The following is a 20,862-nucleotide window of genomic DNA, read 5'->3' on the forward strand; positions in this document are numbered from 1 at the left end:
CACCTACATATCCATCCAAACTTTTTATTGTCACTTTTTGAGTCTGTCCTAAATCTGAAATCTAAAATACCATTGAACACAATTCTTAGACTTCAAAGCACAAAGGGACTTTTATTAAATTCAGGGCTTCTTTGTTGATATATCGGCTTATTGTCATCCTCAGCCAGCCTCAAGAGTAGTTAAAGCCCCACCAGTGATGGTACAGCTGGCTGTGACTGTAATGTGAGGGAAATCGACCATGGTCCTCAGTTGGTTCAGTAGAAGTTTTGAAGGGTTTCACTCTGGAGTTTTGGAACTTTTGATCTGATTTGTATCAACTCCTTCGTGCTGTGGGTGGTGGAGGTGTGTACGGTCATGTCATGATACCTGTTTGAGTTGGCCAATTTATCAATATTGATATTGTTATATGGAACCAGGATATCAACCAGAATATTTTTAAATGTGAAATCGTCAGATGAGTCATGTTGCATCATAGTCACATTACTACCTACTTTACTATTCAATTCAATTGAATTTATAAGCCGAATACCACAAATCACAAATTTGCCTCAGAGGGCTTTACAATCTGTTCAGCATACGACATCCTCTGTACTTGGACCCTAACATTGAAAAATTAAAAACCTCCCCAAAAACCCCTCCAATGGTTGGGCAACAGAGGGGGGCCACCCTCCCCGGATGGACTCTGACTATAGTGGTGTTCTTTTAGAGCACATTAACCAGACAACTCAAAGTTTCATTTCGGCCTGTCGTCAAGTCACTTCTGGAATTAACGGCCATCAGGGAAGTTTTTCATTACAACTTGTGAAAGTGACAGTCAACGCTGTCTACAATGAGAGGTATGCTAACATTAGCCAAATGTTTTCCACATTGCTTTTTGCTCATACAAAAATTGAAACAAATGGTCTGATAAGAGACAAGTTATCTAAAGTTAATAAGTCCGGTTCATTTGCGTGTCACAATCCAAATGGAATCAAATCCATTTCTTTCTTTTTTTTTTCTTTACCTCTGAACCTTACCTGTTGTCCAGTTTATGTGATCTTGTGGCCATTGTAGCCTCATCTTCTGTTTCTTTGCAGGCTGGAGTGACACAAGACATCATCAACCTTCTAAGGTTTTTTATTTTATTTTGAGGTTCAGTTTTGCTGCGGTTGAACTAAGATGTTTCAATCATCTTAGTTCAAAAGTATTCTTCTATGAGTTCAGTCATTAAGAAGTATTCTTGCTGACGTTATGTATTTTGTGTAATGCATATCGTTCTGTAAACTCAAGACCCCGTACTGCACAAAGTTACAGGGGGGTGTCTGTTTCTGAGAACCACCACTTCCGGCACCAACCAGCGTAACTGTGTGACAATCAAGAATACCAAATACAGTTGGTACCGTGCGTATCTTAACATTTTGGCATAACCATTGAATAATTATTGGCTAAAATATCAAGCATGTCACATCTTTTGGCCTTTACAATCCTTGCGTCTTTGAGTTGTGTCAGCAACTCAAAGACACAAGGATTGTTGTTGTTCCAGATATGCGTACATTCAATAGAATTAAATGTACCGACATCCACACATATGTCATGCTGACTTTAATATAAATGTATAAAGCAGCTATTTGAGTCCAAAAAACCCAGTTAATGTAATAATGCTTTGTGATAGTGGAGTGTCCTGTGAGCCTCGTCCATGCCACAGCAGTTTTCAAACACTATACATCAGCTTGTTGTCGGTGACCGTGTGTAACACCCGGCAGAGTGAAGTTGCAGTGTGAGCCTCTGTGGCAGTGGGCATTGTGTCCTGTGTGAACATAGTAGACTCGGCCTGTACAGTGCGTGGTTTCTGGAATCTCTCCGACCCCATGGGAATGCCATTAGTGGGGAGCTGAAGGAGTGCAGCAGGTGAAACAAATAAAGAGGATAACTCTACACTCCCTCACGCCACAGCTTTGTTCACTGCTTTTTCTCTCTCTCCCCACATCTGACATATTCTTGCCTGCTTTCTCTCATCAGCTCCTATCTGTCTGCGTTCTGTTTTTATTTGATGTCACTTTGTGTACTTGTTGTGGAAATTATTACAAACACGGAAGTCTAGCCCTGACTTACTGAGTGAGTGATGAAGTCACACCATTGGTGTGTTGGGAGTTTCCCCGTTGGCCGTAGATCTTTCAAAATGAAAAAGAGCAAAAGTCCTCAGTTAAGCTTGGTTCATGCTTGAACGAGACCCCCGTGGTACATGAGCTAAGAGTGTGCACAGAGGCACGTTATCTGTTGCAGTTTTCTCCGAAATGCCAGGTGGCTTGCAAATTTGATCATTTCATTTCAGAGGAACGATGACATCACTTTTGATGCGTGCAGCCGTGTTCCAGGGACAGCGCATAAGCAAAGCTTAAAGCTTCAATGTCCTCAGAGGCTTCACAAAGTGACGCAGATGATCCTCAATTTTTGACTCGCACGTAGGTCAACCACATCATGTCATATCCTACTTTAAGAACAACTATTACTGGGTCCACTACAGAAAATTCCAAGTGAACATTTAATATCCAGGAATTTAAGTTATTGACTCCACTGACTAGTAGGGGTTTGATTCTCTGTGCACTTCACGATTCGTTTATGATGCAGAGGGCTACGATGCGATTATAAAACTAGTATGGATTCATCTTGATGCATTAAAATACATGTGGTAAAACTAAACATACAGTGATTCTTTAATCTTCCCGTTAAAGGTTTTTTTTTAGGGGAGTTTTTCCTGTGCCGATGTGACGGTCCTGGGACAGAGGATGTCGTATGTGTACAGATCGTAAAGCCCTCTGAGGCAAATTTGCGATTTGTGATTTTGGGCTGTACAAAATAAATTGAATTGAATTAGATTTAATAAAGTGCGCGGTTACAGTGACACAACATTCTATGGCAACGGATGTCACGCATAGCGTCCTACTACTATCCACCATTTCTTCAGTAATTCCAATACTTTACTTTACCGTCCAGATGAATGTTGTATCGTGCTTCCAAAGTGCCCAAAATAGCGCGAAAGCTCTGACCTCAATGACTGAGTAAGGACGTAAATCCTTGGGGAAAAAAAGTTGCAATGTACTTTGTGATTAATTTCGCCATTTCCGAGTTGTGCGGAAGAACAATAAGCTAAATGTTTCCATAATCGGCTGCTCAAGCTCCACCGCTCTCACTAAAACTCTGCTAGTATTTAGCCTAGCTTAGAACGTAAACAAGACGCACCTGTATTACGTGTGTTGCGTTCAGGGGCAGAGGTAATGAACGGACAGCCCGGTGTCACAGAATTGTTACAGGCGATCATAACGTTGAGAATTGAGTTTTAAATGTTCGATTATTGAGTTCTCTGCATCGGGTCATAATCGTTCATGAGAGAATCGTGACGCATCTAAGAATACATTTTTTCCACCACCCATACTGTGACTAGCTTTTAGAAACTTGGCCACAATTTAAAAAAGAAAAAGAAAAAGAAAAGCACTTTGACCAGCTAGGTTAGGCTAACCGACAAGGTTTCCATTTAGTTCTGTTTCCCTCTTGTTCCATTGCTTTAGAGGTGTCCAGTTCAATGGCCATATTCCGTGCATTTGTGTGAATTGTTGTCAATGCATTCTAATCTTTCTTGGCAAATTCTACCTTGTAGTTGCTTTACGGGTTCACCATACTTGTCTTGGGCTCCATCCATTATTCTTTCTTGCACTTGTGGATGGCGGTCCTCATCAAGAGGGGTGAAAATCCAGTCCGAGCCCCGAGCATGTGTGCTGGTTTATCCTGCCGAATGGATACCATCTGCAGCTTAACCCTCTACTGTACCCAACTTCTAGCTCTCCAAAACTCAATACCCCGACGCATGTGTCCCCCCCCTCCTCTCTCCCTCCCTCCTCCTGTCCTCTTCCCCTTCCTTCTTTCCCCGCCCAACAACTTAACCAAGACACATGCTGACATTGGCAAGGGTACATGGTTAGAGGATGGGATGGAAATTGTGCGTCTTGCTCTCCACTGTTTGTTTTTCTGGAAATAGAGGTGATAATACGAGCCTGCCTCATCTGAAGGGCACGTCAGTGTGACACTACAAGCAAACACTTATGCATCAATATGAAATGAAATGAAATGATTTGGATTGGATGGCTGCACTTTATGGCAAGGCAGGTCATTCGAAGAATTGTTTAAAGAGCTGATGTTTTGTCTGCTTCCATGAAGGACAAAGATATTTTACCATGAAAGAGAATTAATTTAAAGACTGTTCTTTTACACGAATGGAATCCTGACAAATTACTTCTTTGAGCTCATAGTGTTACAACATATTTCCCTCCTATACAGCACACATTCATGGTCATTTGCACTTCCTCAGGTTTGAATTTAGCATGATAAAACATCCGTTATTTATAAGTATGCTGAGCGTAAAGTATGTCCATCCATCATGAGGGGACAGCAGGCTGTGGAACACATTAAGTGGACGTTGGGGCTCGGCCAGCTCCCCGCTGGAATAATGTGGCCTCTGTTCAAAGTATGCAGCATAGAAAATACATTTTATGTACAGGATAACAGGTGCAAAGCAGCACAGTGGCTGGCAGGCCCCTGACCCAGGCAGGGTTTGGTGATGAAGTCATGCTGTGTGACCGCACCTACTTATTTTTACTGGTTCTGCTTCTTTTTTGTGGTGAAACACAATGCTGCTTAAAAGAATAGTTTTTGAACATAAGAAATAATTTTGCTAAAACCTTTTAGAGATCCATTTCTCCCCCGACAGGAAGGGAACAACATCCCGTTTAATAATCAGTTTCAGTAGAATCAAAATCAGCTCACTAATTAATTTGTTCCCCCGATACCTCCAGGCAGCTGCTGTTAGCATTAGCTACGTGGTTATATGGCGTCACGGGCAGACTGAACAAAAGAGAATCTCCACACTGTTGGGCCGACTTCCATGGCTTCACCTCTGCTGAGCTGAGATAATATCTCGCTGAGAACACAGAAGAAGAGCAAATATTCACTACAAGGTAGCCAGACAACAACAGTCCCTCAAAGTGCCATAGGTGCACATATAGTTTAACTATCCATCGTGACTCCATACAGCCACTGTAGTCAACAAAAATGTCATATTTAAAGGTGATGATTGAGATTGGGAGCACTTCCCAACAGATCTCAACATTGCGATGCCTGAGCCAACATCCAGTAACTAACGGTGCTAACTTGACTAACCGTGTTTACCTGAGGGGGAACCAGAATGTGGGTTCTACGCTCCCGTGACAACGCTGTCGTCTGGACGGCGCTATCAAATGTAACTGTTGTATCAGAGCAGTGAAGAGCGACGGCCGTGAGCTAACCAGTCGGGCACGCTCACATGCACTACCATGCACTAAAAGGCATGCTGCCGCTGGCTATGTGAACAAGGAGAGGAGAAGATGTGATGACACACGCAGAGAGAGAGACCGAGAGAGAGAGACTTAAAGGTTGTAGTTAAAATTGTTGCCTACATTTACTACTTTACTCTTTGTACAGGCCCTGTCACCTGGGCGTAATACCTGCCTCTAACGCATTCATATTCATATCCACACACACACACACACACACACACACACACACACACACACACACACACACACACACACACACACACACACACACACACACACACACACACACACACACACACATACACACACACACACACACACACACACACACATACATACTCACAGTCTCTCATCCCAGTGGCAGGAGCTCCAGTTTGCGTTCATGATCAGCATGAGGTCCAAAGGGCAATTTGAACAGAGCCTTCTGGGTCAGAGGTTGCAGCCGGTGCTGTGTGCTTGTTTGGTCTTCAGTGGTGTTGTCTTTAATATCAGTTGTAGCAAACAAAGAATGGAATGTTGGGAGTTCTGTGACTTTTCATTGAAAGATGATGAGGAGGCAGATCACACATACTTATGCTCCAATGATGATGCAGGTGAAATCTAGAGCTATTCATTAAAGCTCCATCTGTGGAAATGATTTGCTTTCGGATAAGTCATTTAAAATTGTGTCTTACTAGGATTATTTATGGGACTGCAGTAGAGTGTCTGGATGATGCCCCGGCATTAAAGGATGACAGTAGAGTTTGTTGTTGCGTCTTTTAACAGTGTAATTGTCTAATTTAACCGTTTTGTGTCGTGTTAATATTGTCATTAGTGTTATGTTGATTCGCTCTAACAATAAAAGGATGATGCTATTAAGGACTGAAGGATACTCACAAATCTACTCGCCTCTGAACCCAAATAGAGATGTGAAGTGAGACTAGTTATCCAAGTTTCTGTAAGTAAAATTCCTCTTTTGTTTTCTGCATTTTCTGATGATGCAGGTGACAGTTCAAGTTCTAAAAGCTGTAATTACTAATTAATATGCCAATATTCCACTATGCACTCATCTGTTTATTTGGTAGGAATTCATTATTATTATTTTCTTTACCTCTTGGGAGTACAAACATGCATAAAACACACCAACTTTTTGAGAAATGCTTCTTATTTCATAACGAATAAAACTCAAACAACAGCATTAGAAATACAGAACCAGAATCACAACCGGCCCGCACGCTGAAGGTTGAGTTCTCATGTGTTTTCTCTGAGATAAATATAATTAGCAACTGTTCCATTTGTTATTTTTCTGAAGAAGCGATGTGGAAGACATCTTTTGATTGATTAGGCTTCAGGAGCTTATGAAAGCTTGTAAGGCTGTTGGTTCTCTGCTTTTTGAACAATCTGGATACAGTGTTCTTGTAAATACAAATGCAAACTATATTCAATGTAGCCCTTCAGGAAATGCTCCCCTGCAGTAGCCATTACAGCCGCCCTTCCCCAGCATTTTAGAAAGTTTTAATTTCTCCAGGGCTTTCAAATTGCCTGTTTAGGTTGTGCAGAGGCATTGTTCCAAGCATCTATAAAATACCACTGTGGCCCAATGAAATGACCATATGGAGCTCCATAGCATTGTTTCATCCTAATTGCCCCCATCCACAAGTGTCAATTTCATTCAGGAGAATACAGGGACCGAGGGGAGAGAGGGAGAATGAATGAAGGGGGGGCTAAGGAGAGCTGACGTTCATCAAACTTCTCCCGACAGATGGATAAGAATACTGTAGTGCAGGACTTTGTTCGGCAGATGAACAGCAGAATTCTCCCTGGATTTCATTTAGCCTTGCTGGTCTTGTTAAGAGTGTTGCCTCTCCCCTCAGCATTGCAACCAAGGACCCTGACTCTTAATTTTAGCAGCTGAAGAGGTCCAGATCAATAACCATCAGTGTTTGGTTTTGGGCCGCTGCGTCGGTCAAAGGGGGTGGATTCACCCCTCCCTCACTGCTGCTCCCCTCTCTCTGCCTCTCTGTTGCTTTTTAGAGAAGGTGTCATTTAGTTTTGGCTATTTTCACTGAAAGCTTGTCAGCTGGGGGTCAGTGTTGGGGTTGAGAGCGCACAGGTTTCTGCTGCAGTGATGGACAAGGTAGTTCCTTCACACGTTTCTTCTGCTTCTGTCTACACGTATAGATGCATTGACTTTATACATGTTGGCTAAGTCACAGCCGCTATTGTACATCTCTCTGTTTAGTAGTCTTAAATCCTACAGTACGGTTTTACAATCCGACCTTCCTTTGTGTTTCGTCAGCTGTCACACAGGTGTTTGTCGCCAACGCTTCAACTCTCCTCTGTCCGTCTCTCCTCCTCTCCGCTGAGCTCCATGTGTGTGTAAGAGCACAGGCGGCGAAATACTCCCACCATGAACGACAGCAAAACGCAAAAATGAGAAAGCTTATGTCACATGTCTAATTTATGTGCACTCCTTGGGTTTTTGCTGTCAGCTGTGGTGTTTCACAGTGGACAGCACGGACAAACAACCACACTCACCACGCCACTGAAATATTAGACAAGCACATTCATTTCTTCATGCTGTTGTGTTTTTTTTTTTTTTAATGGATCACAAATGAGCTTGGCTAACCCAGCGGCTGCAGTGGTAGTATTCCTTTGTGAATGCCTGTAGCCCCACTGTACCCCGATCAAAATGACAGTCAGTGACTCCTTCACAGCAGCCTCACTACACACACGTTCCAACAGCTTTCTACTTTGGAAAATTGGCTTTTTTGTTTGAGCAGCATCAGACACAGAGAGTCTCTCTCTCTGCTTGTTCAGTGTTATTGTGCGTCAGAGTAAAAATGCACAGTAAATTCAGATCACATAACTTAAGTTCAACCACTTCAAAGGAATAATATTAACCACCATCACTTTTTATAGTAATACACATAAAGGAACTATATCAATCATTTTGAGTGGCAGTCTGAATTATGTGCATGACCTGTAAGTCCAACATGACAGAGCTAGGAGGGTAAAGATTAAAAAGCAATCTTGCTACCTGTCAGAACTCTGTCTCTCCCACACAGGTGCATAGAAATAATTTTTCCCGGCCTGAATATCACTGGCATATGTAGAGAAGGTGCTAGCACTGTAGAGCCCAGATGTTGTGATACACCAATTTAGGATTTTACAGTCGTATAAGCTTTGCAACATTCTCGTACTATTTGGACAATATCCAGTGTAGTTTAACTTGCTTTTGTTAGACAAGGAAGCTACTCAGTTGCAATGCCAGTACCGTAATAATCCTCTTCTGTTTCTGCCAAACCGGCCATCAGAAGAGATTGTTCTGTTTCTGCTCCTCCACACTGACTCTGTGGAAGACGGGCCTGTTTGCACAACCCATGACTCTTTAGAAAGCCCTGCAAAGATCTCTGGAGCCTCCACATTGAAATATTTGTATGATTTCATTAGAGATGGACTGGTTGTCTGCAGGTACTGTTTGTGTTTCATTTTTCGATCTTCCCTATGCTGTGTTTCTCCTCTTGTTTTCTGGACAATACGGTGCATCTGTGTTCTAAGCCTTTTCTGCTCCAGTGCCAATAGATGTGCATGTGTTAAAGATGGCCTCATCCCGAGGTGCTCTCCTGGGGGCAAAGTTCCACCCCCGCCGCTCCTCTCTCTCGTTGCTGGGGTCATTTGGAGAGGTAATCCACACATGGCTGGATACTCTCACTACAGCTCCTAACAGAGAGCTTGAGCTCCGGCATGGTAAAGGTACATAGGATTAGGTTCATGGTGAATCCTAATGGGCTCATTTCACAAACCTCTTTTTTGTCTTTTATTTTTTTACCAATTTAGCTGAGCTGGAGTTGGACTTGTATGCACTCTTATATCAGGACTTGTACCCAGCAGACTCAGCCCTTAGATGGCAACATGCACGCCTGGTTGAGCCCGTTTAATCCTGCGTTTTCTTTTTTCTCAGTTTTTATTTTGGTCAATGTCAGCCAGAGGTTAACCTGGTTATAGAATGATTGCCTCACCACGCCTGTACCCGGTGTTATTTATTTCACTCCACTCCACAAGCTCCGGAGATTGAGTCGCTGTACTGAGCCTGTATTTAGACTTTATTTAAGAAGATTGGTGGTGGCCACCGACAGACCGCTCCTGTCAGCCCCCTGTTCGCCGATGGCCAGCTGGATCAATACAACACAATTGAGTTTTCCAATCTGTGGTCTTTGGGAACGCAGCCATAGCACTTACAGGGTGATCGCCTCTGATGAAGTCTTCATCAGGATCTATTGACGGATTCATTTGAGCAACCTCCTTCCCCTCTTTCCACACTGTAAAGTAATGGGACACAAAAACCCTCTTTAAAAAGTTTTCTGCTAGCTGATGGACAGGTCTCACTCCCTCAGAAGTTATCACTGATATTTATTGTGTATAATTCACAAGTCTATGGTTTTTTTAAAATCTTGCAGGGGTACACGTGTTTATTTTTGTGCAGTTGTTGCTAAATGTACACTCCGGAAAAACAAACTGCTCCAAGCTCTCAGATTTTACAACAACTAAATTAAACACCAGATGAAAAAATATGCAATAAAGCAGTAAGTTAGAGATTTGCTTTTGAAAGCAAGGCCTAAAAGTGAACTGGCGGCCGATAAAAAGACTGTAAATTTCCAAATAATTTCATATTTGATTTCTAAACAAGCTGCAGGGGTATTGGATATCACACGCTAATGCGAGGCGGTCACATGTGCACTCTTGGAAATGGTTGGACACTCTCCGAGGCGCTTTTGAAGTCCAAGTTGTTTTTTTCTTGTCTGGAGTGGAGCAGCTCTTAAGAAACCATAATCCTCACGGTATTGCTGCAGCGAGCACTCCTCTGGCACAACATTTCACAGCGCCATGCGTGACTCCACTAATTTTCCCTGTTGTTGTTTTACCTGTTTTGTATTTTTGCCTCCCCCTCTTGACCCCCTTTTGCTCTGAATTCTCCAGAGAAAGAGAGGGACGATTGAAGTGGGTGGTTTCCCAGAGAGGAATGCCCAGCGAAGCTTCCTCCTCTGGGAACTGATTACAGAGGAAGATCTGTTGGATTCTATTGGCCTTTGTATAGACACTAATGGGTCATTATTGGAAGTTTGTATAAAAAAAAAATATATATATATATATATATATATTTAAGGCCTTGTTTTAAAAAAATAATATAAACTGTTTTAAAAAATGCATTTGAAATCAGTTCAAACCAATTACTCCTTTTTACAACTCTGTATCTAACTAGTAGCTCTGAGTGTTAACACGAGCATGCTAACATGCTCTCAATGACATGTTAATGTTATCATGCTGATTTTTTGACAGTGCTCAACATTACGTTTTGTGTGTTAGCATGCTAACATTTGCTCCGCTAGCACTTAACAAAAAGTCTAGTTTAGGCTGATGGGAATGTCATTAGTTTTGCAGTATTGGGACATTCAACTTTGCCCTGATGGATGGGCAAGATAAAAAATCTAGGCTCACCAATGTTAAGCATGAATGTCAGAACCAAATTGTATGGAAAGTCATTAAGACTTCTTACTCTGAGACCTTATAGTGCTGCTAGAGGACAAGTCAGCGGCAGTTCTGGCAGTTTACCATGACAACAGTGGCTGATTGGCCAAATATAATACTTTTTGGAGCAATACCTACGTATCGGCCAATACCGAGTTCCAATCCAATACCAGTGTGTTAAAAAACAAAAATATGTATCTTATTATTTTAAACAACTATATACACCTCACCCTGTATGGGTGTGATATGATTGCAGCCATTGTTGTAAGGCCTGGTTAAACCCTTTGTGAAACATGAACAAATCCATACAGAGAATGAATGCCATTGAACTTTTTAATGTATTTTCTAGTTTGAAAGTCACGATTGCATATGAACTTAAATAATTCAGTGCTTTGCTCTCGGCTCCTCCAGTCCGCATGTCAAAGTGTCTGTTGGCAAGATCCAGAACTCTAGATAGGTCCAGAGGGCCGTGCCATCGGTGTGTGAGTGTGTGTGAATGAGCATCATTTTTGTATGGGTGAATACTGACATGTTTTGTACAGCAAGTTCATTTAACTACTTATCTTAATATCGGAAAATTCTTCATAACCCCAAAGCAGCAGAGAGCTTTCAGCCCCGTGTGAAGTTAACTCCTCATTGATCGGGCCTCCTCAGGGCAGCAGTGCTGTTCACATAGATATGGAGTGCAGGGGGAGAGCACATTATACTCGTCACAGCACACTCTGTTCCCTGCTTATTTGTGTGTGCAGTAATGTCTGAGGTAGAGGCCCCCACAGAGGAACCCCCATGGTGTGGCTCTTCTATGAGATGTAGAGATGCTGGGGATGCAGGGGAGCAGTAATGATACTTTATTTGAAAGTAAAATCTATCTATTTTTATTGTTTAGGCTTTAAAAAAAACCAATCTATCTGATATTGCTTTATGTTGAGAGCTGAAGCCATTTTCTTTCATCTGGCTTTAAAAAAAAATGTTGGGCCAGTTTCTGAGGTTTACTGTCAATATAGAACCACAAATCAGCATCCTCTACAGCAGCTGCTGGAAGAGATGGAATATCATGATTTGAAGTTAAATAGCATATACTTTGTGAGCACAGAAAAAGCGACAGCTCTCATGAAAAAAACAACTAATGCAGCAGCGTTAGTACTTCCATCATTGTCACTTGGTTCGGTCCGTGTCCTTACCTCTCACTAAAGCTCTCTTCTAAAGTCATAGGTCTGAAGATTTCACTGATCTCATATTGTGTGTGTTGTGTCTTTCCCTTTCTCCAGAGCTCTCTGATGTTGAGCCAAACGTTTTTCTGAGGCCCTTCCTAGAAGTGGTTCGCTCCGAGGACACCACCGGACCAATCACAGGCCTTGCCCTCACTTCTGTCAACAAGTTCCTTTCCTATGGCCTTATAGGTAAGAGATCCTCATCAGAATAGAGAGGAAAAGTCCTGGCCCTGCTGGTTGTCCATTATGGGACCTTTTTTCTGATCAAATATGTACAGTAGTCAATAGCTATAAAAATAATTATTTGATCCTGTTTGAAATGTACCATGAATTACAAATGTGATGGTTTTCAATTTTGATGCCGAGGAAGTTGCATTTTGTCTTAAAACACCTAATTAGGAAAACTACACGCCAGGGTAACAGATGTGCTGGTGGCGTGAATTGTGCAAGTCAAGAGATCTAGTACACTGACCGGTTTCACACAAAACTAAAAGATGCTACAAAAACAATGGTGGCAAACTGTGACTTTCTTGATTTATAAATTATCTTTTATATTGACAAATATCATATGTGTTATTCAATGCGATATTTAAAAAGAACAAATGTATTTTGCTGTTGACTACTGTACATATTTGTTTAAAGAAATAAGGGGGAGAACCAGCATGGTTTCATGTGAAAATGAAAATGAACATAGTTCTTTTTCCAGGAACCTGGTCCAGATATGGGTCTACTTTACGTGGCCATTATCTGTAAAGGTCCACACACAACCAATGACAAAGTTCTTATAGAGGAGTTGATAGGGGACGGTCACACGGAGACCTACCTGCAGAACCAACCTTTTGTAACCAGATGAGTGATGACCACCTTAGATATGTGTCGGTATGGCTACACAAAAAACTAATAACACTCTTTAAATGTAGGATTCTGTTTTTCAAGTGTGTTTCTCTTATCCTGCACTTGAACCAGTCATTCATTTGCAAGACTGTTTTGTTAAATCAGATGTCATCTTTGACTAGTTTGGTCCACCTCCTTAATTTATTTATAATAATATTATAAACTAGTGTTGTATGCTGGCTGATGTCGTGTATCTGGATGTCTTTAATGGTGGATGTGTATGTATTAGGAGAACATCTTTTTAATGCAATGTGTCTGTAGGGTAGCCTAACTGTACTTGTACTTGCAAGCTTCTTGCCTGGCGTCTTCTGAAACGTAGGGTCTAAACATCAGGTGTTGAGTCGATGTCACGTTGCTGTCAAAACAGCTGCAGCCTTCGCTTAGCTAAATATGAGCTAACAGGAGCACTGCGCTCTGTATAAGGAGCTTCTGGGAATGTTCCTCTCATTGTTGAATGTTCCAAGTCTTTTTACTATTTATGTTACTATGTTCATGTTGGAACTGCAATTTCTTTAAAACAAAACCTCGTGTGTTTATGTGAAAGTTCTGTCTGCCAAGGCTCACACAGATGTCACACTATCTGGTCAGAGATCACCTCACAGATCGCTCCCCGTGTCGCTCTAGACCCGACACCAGCTCCCCTGATCCCCCCACCCCATCCCCACCCCCACGCCATCGCACCACCACCAGCATTGTTCTAAGGGGAGCACAACTGTGCCGATGCAGCATGCTGACGAGTCTCACTCTCCAGTTGTTTCCGAAGACGACACAGAAATATGACGATAGTTCCACAACTTTATTAAAGCCGTCGCATCTCGGTTTGACTTTTGTTCCGCAACAGCACAACGCTGGCCTCTCCTCCCTTTACTCAGCCATGCTTCCATTTGTCGTGGTAGTGTGGGTGGGGTAGGGCTACGAGCATCTGATATTGAATGTGAGTTCAAAGAGTAATGAAACCCGATCTGAAGAATGTGTCGTACTCTCCCAGAGAACACTAAAGACATAATTTCTCATGAAAGTGCAGAAAGACCAGATTTTCAAGGAGAGCTGCACTGTAGACATTTTAAGTCAAGTCTGCAAAATATCACTTAGCTTTCCAATGATAATGTTTAATGCCCGTTTTTGGTCTGTGTTTTTATTTTAAGTACCCACACTATTTTTACATTTTGTGTTTGCAGAATGTCACACACATGATATATTTCATATTTGATTGCTACATTTTCTTAACTGAATCGTTGTTGCTGACAGTTGCAACTCAAAATGGAAAATATATTTAATTTCCTAAATTACGGTTTCATTTCCTAAATTAAGTAAGGTAGATAGGATGGATGGATGGACAGAGAGATTGCGGGGGGATGGACAGACAGACTAAAGGCTAAAACTAGGACCATATCCTCCAACTTAAACCTTAACTAACTTTTGGTTAAACTTTACATTGTACAATGATAGTACCCTATAATATACTGTACTTTAGTCCTGCAAGACCACTAATAATGTAACATCCATTCAGGCCACCTCAACAACCATAATCCACACACAAGGAAACGGTACCATTAAAACACTAAAAAGTTAGGTTGTTATTTTTTTATTTCCTTATGTTCCCATAGTTCTAGTTCAAAGCAAATTATGCAAACTATTACATAATATTCTATTTATGAGAACATAGATAACAAACGTATGTGTCTGAAGACAGTACTAACTTTAATTATCAGCACATTGTTAGTACAAGTACCAGTTAGGATATATGTAATTGTCTTCAGAATAGCAGAGTACATATGAGAGTACAACAACACTGGTCTTGTCAAGTACTGCCATCTCCTGGCCAGGAACAAATCATAAACCAAGTGTTCTATGAACTCTTCTCATGACTATCTCTTCTGGATCTAGATTTTCTTAAACAATGTCACCTAGCATTGGGTTTTCATGCGATGCCTCCTTCTCCAATGCGTGTGTGTGGTATGTACCTGCAGTACGGCAGAAGCTGTTTGGAGTCCTCCTGTAAGCAGACCTGATGTCGCTCCTTCATACTTGCTGAATGATTTATGTCACCATTCGATGTCTTGTAAGCTCTAAGCGAAGGATGGAGTGCGTGTTGACGCTCTCAGTCCGTTTAGGTTTGCACACATCACACCATCACGCCTCTCTAAGCCTGCAGTGAGAGAACCGCCTCCAGCACAACACTCGAGTGTTGTGCTGAATATGATCCTCCCCTTCAGCGTGTCACCTCGAACATGTCCCCTGTGTACCTCCAGCATGTGCCCTGCACCATCCTCTTTTTAAATGTTTTGCCTATCCAGGGCCCAACAGAGAGAGAAAATAAATGGTCTCTCACACACACGTTCACTCATCGCACCATTTCATTTATTTTTTGGTATTCCTCTCAATCTGTGGCCTGAGGTCTACTGGCATGGAGGGAGCAGTGAACTAAGCCTCATTGCTGACAGATATCCAGATCTCTGCTCCATCCTCTTTTCCCTCTGCTCCTCTCTCCTCCCCTGTTCCTCCTTGGTTCTCCCTCTTTTTCTCCTGCCCAGCAGAGTCAGCAAAGCCCCTCACTGTGCTGCTCACAGCCGCATGCTCACTAGCCCACACAGGGCTCAGAGCGAGGCTCAGCTGAGGCTTAAGCTGCAGCCACTGCCAGAAGAGATGAGCTTAGAGTACAGCTGTAGCCTGCCTCTGATTTTAGGACTGAATAGATTGTAATTCTTAAATAAAATGGCTGTTTTAATAGAAGAAAAAAGGACATAATAAGCATGAGAAGAAACACCTCCTACTCAAACTCCATGAATGAAAAATCTAAGAAGACGACATCACAGTCAAAGTGAGAGAAAAATAATAGTAATAAACGTTTTAAAATAAAGTCGAAATACTACTGACTAAAGTAGAGAAAACGTCTGAGTCTGAGAAAGTACTTTGATAGTGTGATCAGTGCTAGCTTGGCCTTTTTTGAATTCCCCTCTTTGCAGGTCCCTTAACCTAAACTAATACAAAACAGTACTAAGTACCTCTTTCATGTAAAATAACACAATGAAGAAGGAGAAATGGATCATAATCTACAGGCTCTACATTAAGGACCTCCAGAGACGGTGAGATGTCCAGAATAGACATGACATTACAGAAAAGGTTTTAATATGAGTGAATGCAGACAATGCAGGGTCATTACATTTAGTCTGTCTATTCAGAGCAATCTGTTTTTAAGAGTTCAAGGTTTGGGAAATGAGTAATAATCTGCTCAAAACCTGCACACTTCAATAAAAATGTCTCATCATAGCTTTTCCTGTATTCTTAGTTCTGATTGTGGATTTGCATGAAGAGATTTGAGCTTAAGTTTTCTTTTTGTTTGTTTATAATACTTTGTATTCACACGTGCAGTGTTGTTGAAAGCTCGTCTGTTCAGAACGGGCTGAACGTTTGGTCTGTGGTGTTGCTGCTCATACAAACAACTTCACACTCATCCCTGCTCTTCTTCTGGTCCTCAGCAACACACCTGACATGACATAGATGAGACACACACACACACACACACACACACACACACACACACACACACACACACACACACACACACACACACACACACACACACACACACACACATATATATATAAAGGCTCCTCACGGTCAGGAACACCATTGAAATACACTCCGGTTCAGGAAAACACACCGGGGGCAGACTTTACTGCTAGTTTACCTGAACCTGTTCGAGATTTATTGGGATGTTTATATATGAAAAATACTGAAACTCTTTTTCCCTTGAAATAACTTACAAAGGGCCCCCAAAGCACGTTCAAAATATACAACTCAACTGAATACTACTGTGTACTTCTACTTCAGAGGAAAACATTGTAGTCCTACATTTACCTGACAGAGAAATGTTACTGGTTAAGTTGCAGATTAAGATTCAAAGATGACAATTAGACAATTCAATTAAAATATGATGGATTATTATTCATTAAACTATTCAGGAGTGTTTTAGAATTGAAAGCTCTAAGTACATTGTGCCGATAATGTCATGGCTACTACACCACAGCTGTGAGCTGAGCTCAGCGCTCACTCAGAAGGCTAAACTATTAGAGATGGAAGGAATCATTGCTTAAGATTTAAATATTATATATTTACATAGCAACTCGTTTAGCTATATTAATGTTCAGAATGTTAACTACAGCTCCTTTAAGAAACATGTTGTATTTGTGTTGTTGTGGAGAAGTACTACACTACCCACAATTCTAAAGTGTCACTGCGACATCTCTGATTGGCGGACCTTGCTGTTACCATGGAAATGTTTACTGCAGTTAGCTTAAAAGTTTTTCAAGAGTTTCTATGAGGTGGCAAATCGCCATTAGCAAATGTTCATGGGATGAGTAGTTCCTTCACTCTTAAAATATTTCTGTAGTTATCTTAGTTCCATGCTTTAAATCTGTTTTTAAGGATTCTTTACATAAGGAAACTCAATTGAGTGACTTCTGGAGCCGGAACTGTTGAAAAAGTAGGCGGTCACAGTTGAGCTGTATCGTTTTATGTCTATGATTGTTCTGTTAAATGTTCTAGTTATGTCAGCCCTGTTCTGTCAGCCCTGTCAGCCCTTAAGATATTCAAAATTGCTTTTTCATGGATTTGTCTGGGGGACCAAACACATCCATGAGATCACGTTTGTTGCGTGATCTTTGTAAAAAATAAATGCAAAAACGCCAACCCTTAACCATCAAGACAACCAACTCTTTTAAATATATGCATTCTATGCATTTACTATTGTGCACCCTGACGGTGTAGCTAAAGATGAGATCAGAGCAGCCTGGCTGAAAGGTGATCTTTTACGATTCAGAAAAAGAACAGGTGAACAAACTGATTTTCTCCTCTGGCGATGGAAAAAGCAGCAGCCCCTTTGTTTGGTTTCTAAAGATGCATTGGCCCTCATGCAGAGTGCAGCCTGAGAGCTTTTTGTGTGTTGCTGCTCTTTCTGCTTGCTCTCACTCACGCCACGTCTTTGAATTTTTGTGACCAGAGTTTGATAGTACTTAAACTGCTTTATGTGGCAGCTGGTTCAAACCCCTATTGACTTTGCCCACATACCCTCAGGCGCACACGAACACACACACACACACACACACACACACACACACACACACACACACACACACACACACACACACACACACACACACACACACACACACACACACACGAGCACATACACAGACACACACACACATATTGGGCCTCTCCTTTCCGCAGTGTTATTTTAACAATGCACCCCCCTAACCCGTCCTTTGGACGCCGCTTGTATAGACTGTGTGCCAAGAGAAGGATTAGTGTTTTATATCACTTCTGACATTCTGCCGGATCCCCCTGTGGCTCCAGTTTCTGTGTCTGGACATTGGCTGATTTCAGCACTGCTTCCACGCTTGTTGTCGCCCTCGCCTCTGGAGGGATGTTGGCATTGCTCCGTCTCAACAACCCCAACCACGCATGCACCAGTTCTGAGCAATTAACTTCTGACTGATATACTGTCTACACTTCAGGTTGTCACAACAGCTGCCAATTACCAAAATCTCCTGAACATTTGCAACGTAGTTTCCTAAGAAGTAAGATCATTGATCTAATGTCTACTAGAAATCCCATCTCACACTGAAACTCTGAGCTGCTCATCTTCTCCACATATCTGAGTCTTCAGTTGACTGGCTGCATTCTTCTTTTACTCCCTTTCTCCCTCCCTCCCTTCATCCTTCCGCTCCTTTTTCTCTCCCCCCTGTGCTTATTAGTTAATGAATTGCTGCTCCTGAGGGCGATGGGAAAGGAAAACAGGCCGGCTCCAGGCAGAGAGCTGGCCAGCTGCTCGGGTTTCAAAAACACTGGCTGCTGTTGCTCCGACAGCCAATTTGTCCCAGCCTGCCCCCAACAAAAGGCCACATCTGGTCATTAGATCCCAGGGTTTGAAGGACAATGTGGACAGGTCGTACCAGATTTGTCTACTTTTGTTTATGTGTTGAGCCCTTGGAGCTGTGTTCTTGGTTTCTGAGTTTACTAACAATCACGGCCTAGGTTTACATTACTGCTGGAATGGCAACTCATCCAGATTTTTGTCATATCTGGCAAGGGATGGTTTTAATTGCCAAAAGTGCACCTATTCATTTAAAAGTTGAATTGACACACTTAGAGTAGGCTTCCAACGTATGCACCACAGCTAGTGCTAACGGGGCTCCAAATGCACCTCAACTTTGAGCTTTACATGCACCGTACAGTAACTGAAGACACGGAAAGCGCACGGATAGACAAGACAGAGCCGCGCACACTGCGGTCAGCTGAGCTGTTGTTTACAGAATCATGGTTAAACCATAGACTGTGTATAAGAAGTGGACGTAGTCATCATGACCTTACCTATTGGTTTTGTGCCGTTACGAGTTCAGCGATTTTGCCATAGCCATGTTGGATCACCGCAGTTGCCATGTTGTTGTTTTTTTTGCAGCCAAGGAACAGAAGTTACCATATTTGGAATGCGTAGGAGTGATGTCTATTGACATCTATTGCATTCTGTCCATCCTGGGAGAAGGATCCCTCCTCTGTCGTTCTCCCAGAGGTTTCTTCCTTTTTTCTCCCTGTTAAAGGGTTTTTTTAGGGGAGTTTTTCCTGTGCCGATGTGAGGGAAGGACAGAGGATGTCGCATGTGCTCAGATTGTAAAGCCCTCTGAGGCAAATTTGTAATTTGTGATTCTGGGCTATACAAAATAAACTGAATTGAATTGAATTGAATTGATGTAGAATTGCCGTATACAGCTCTGGTAGCGGCAGCGACCTGTCAATCAGTGTGTAGCCCCGCCCTAAAGCATCCCCTGCTTTATGGTCTGTTTGACTCTAAATGGACCATCATTTACTAAATGAACATCATGCTGTATTGAAGAAGACTTGAAACTAGAGATTGAGACCATAAACTCATGTTTACAATGTTTACTGAGGGAATAAATCAAGAGAGAAGTAGAGTCATTTTCTCATAGACTTCTATACAACCAGAGGAGTCGCCCCCTGGTGGACAGGAGAGAGAATGCAGCTTTAAGACATGAAGCATCGGAATCACTCTTCAGAATCTGAAATTGGTGCCTGAGTTAAAACAGCCAGTGCTTAAGTTTTGATGCACGTATATTTGTGCTGTTATGGTAGTATCGCTTGGAGTTGCCAAAAAGGATGAATTTCAGCAATAATTTCTCAGCTAAATAACAGTTATATACCATCAGTAATTAAAACATCAGCAAAGAAGTCTTGTATTTTAGTAAAACAGTTTTTATGAAAGGTGTGTCCTGAAAAATGGAGGATTTATTTTAGGGACTTGTTGAAATTTTCAATGGAGTCCTCTTCAAAAGAGTCCTGCAGGAAGAGTCCTAAAACCAGGAAATGAGTCAGCCTTTTTTGTACTTCTGGTTCACCCGTAGCATGGCGTCCTTTCAGTGCTCTTTGCTGATAAAAGCTCTCATTATAAAGTTAGAATTTTCTGCGACAGCCTTTTGAGTGAATGCCGTCTCCTGTCTGTTTGCAGATGCTAACCATGAGGCAGCAGCAGAAGCCATCGAGAACATGGCAGACGCAGTCACACACGCTAGATTTGTGGGAACGGACCCTGCCAGCGATGAAGTCGTCCTCATGAAAATTCTACAGGTAAAACACGTTTACTGGTATTAAACACAGAGGTCTTACACTGACCTGATGAACCTGACAAATATTGTTCATGTTGTCCCCATATGTTACATACATGTTCATCCAGCACAGTGAGACCTTTGTTAAACTTATAGCTTACGTATTGTTCAGACTGAAACAGTGAAGTGTAAATTTAAGGTCATGATAATTTGTGGTATTTCTGGACCCTCAAAAACGAACAGGTAGTTGGAAGAACACTTTTCTGAGGTCCAGGTCTCAAC

General features: G+C 41.9%; 1 protein-coding gene across 1 annotated transcript in view; it reads left to right on the forward strand.

The window, feature by feature from the left end:
- gbf1 (golgi brefeldin A resistant guanine nucleotide exchange factor 1) overlaps positions 1–20,862 on the forward strand; it is an 84,944-nt gene that overhangs the window by 26,259 nt on the left and 37,823 nt on the right. The window contains 2 exon segments of the mRNA XM_054599626.1: positions 12,122–12,253; positions 20,484–20,602. Of these exon segments, the coding sequence (XP_054455601.1) occupies positions 12,122–12,253; positions 20,484–20,602 (251 nt within the window).

The sequence above is a fragment of the Anoplopoma fimbria genome, chromosome 6 (assembly GCF_027596085.1).
Source record: "Anoplopoma fimbria isolate UVic2021 breed Golden Eagle Sablefish chromosome 6, Afim_UVic_2022, whole genome shotgun sequence".
In the NCBI taxonomy this organism is placed as follows: domain Eukaryota; kingdom Metazoa; phylum Chordata; class Actinopteri; order Perciformes; family Anoplopomatidae; genus Anoplopoma; species Anoplopoma fimbria.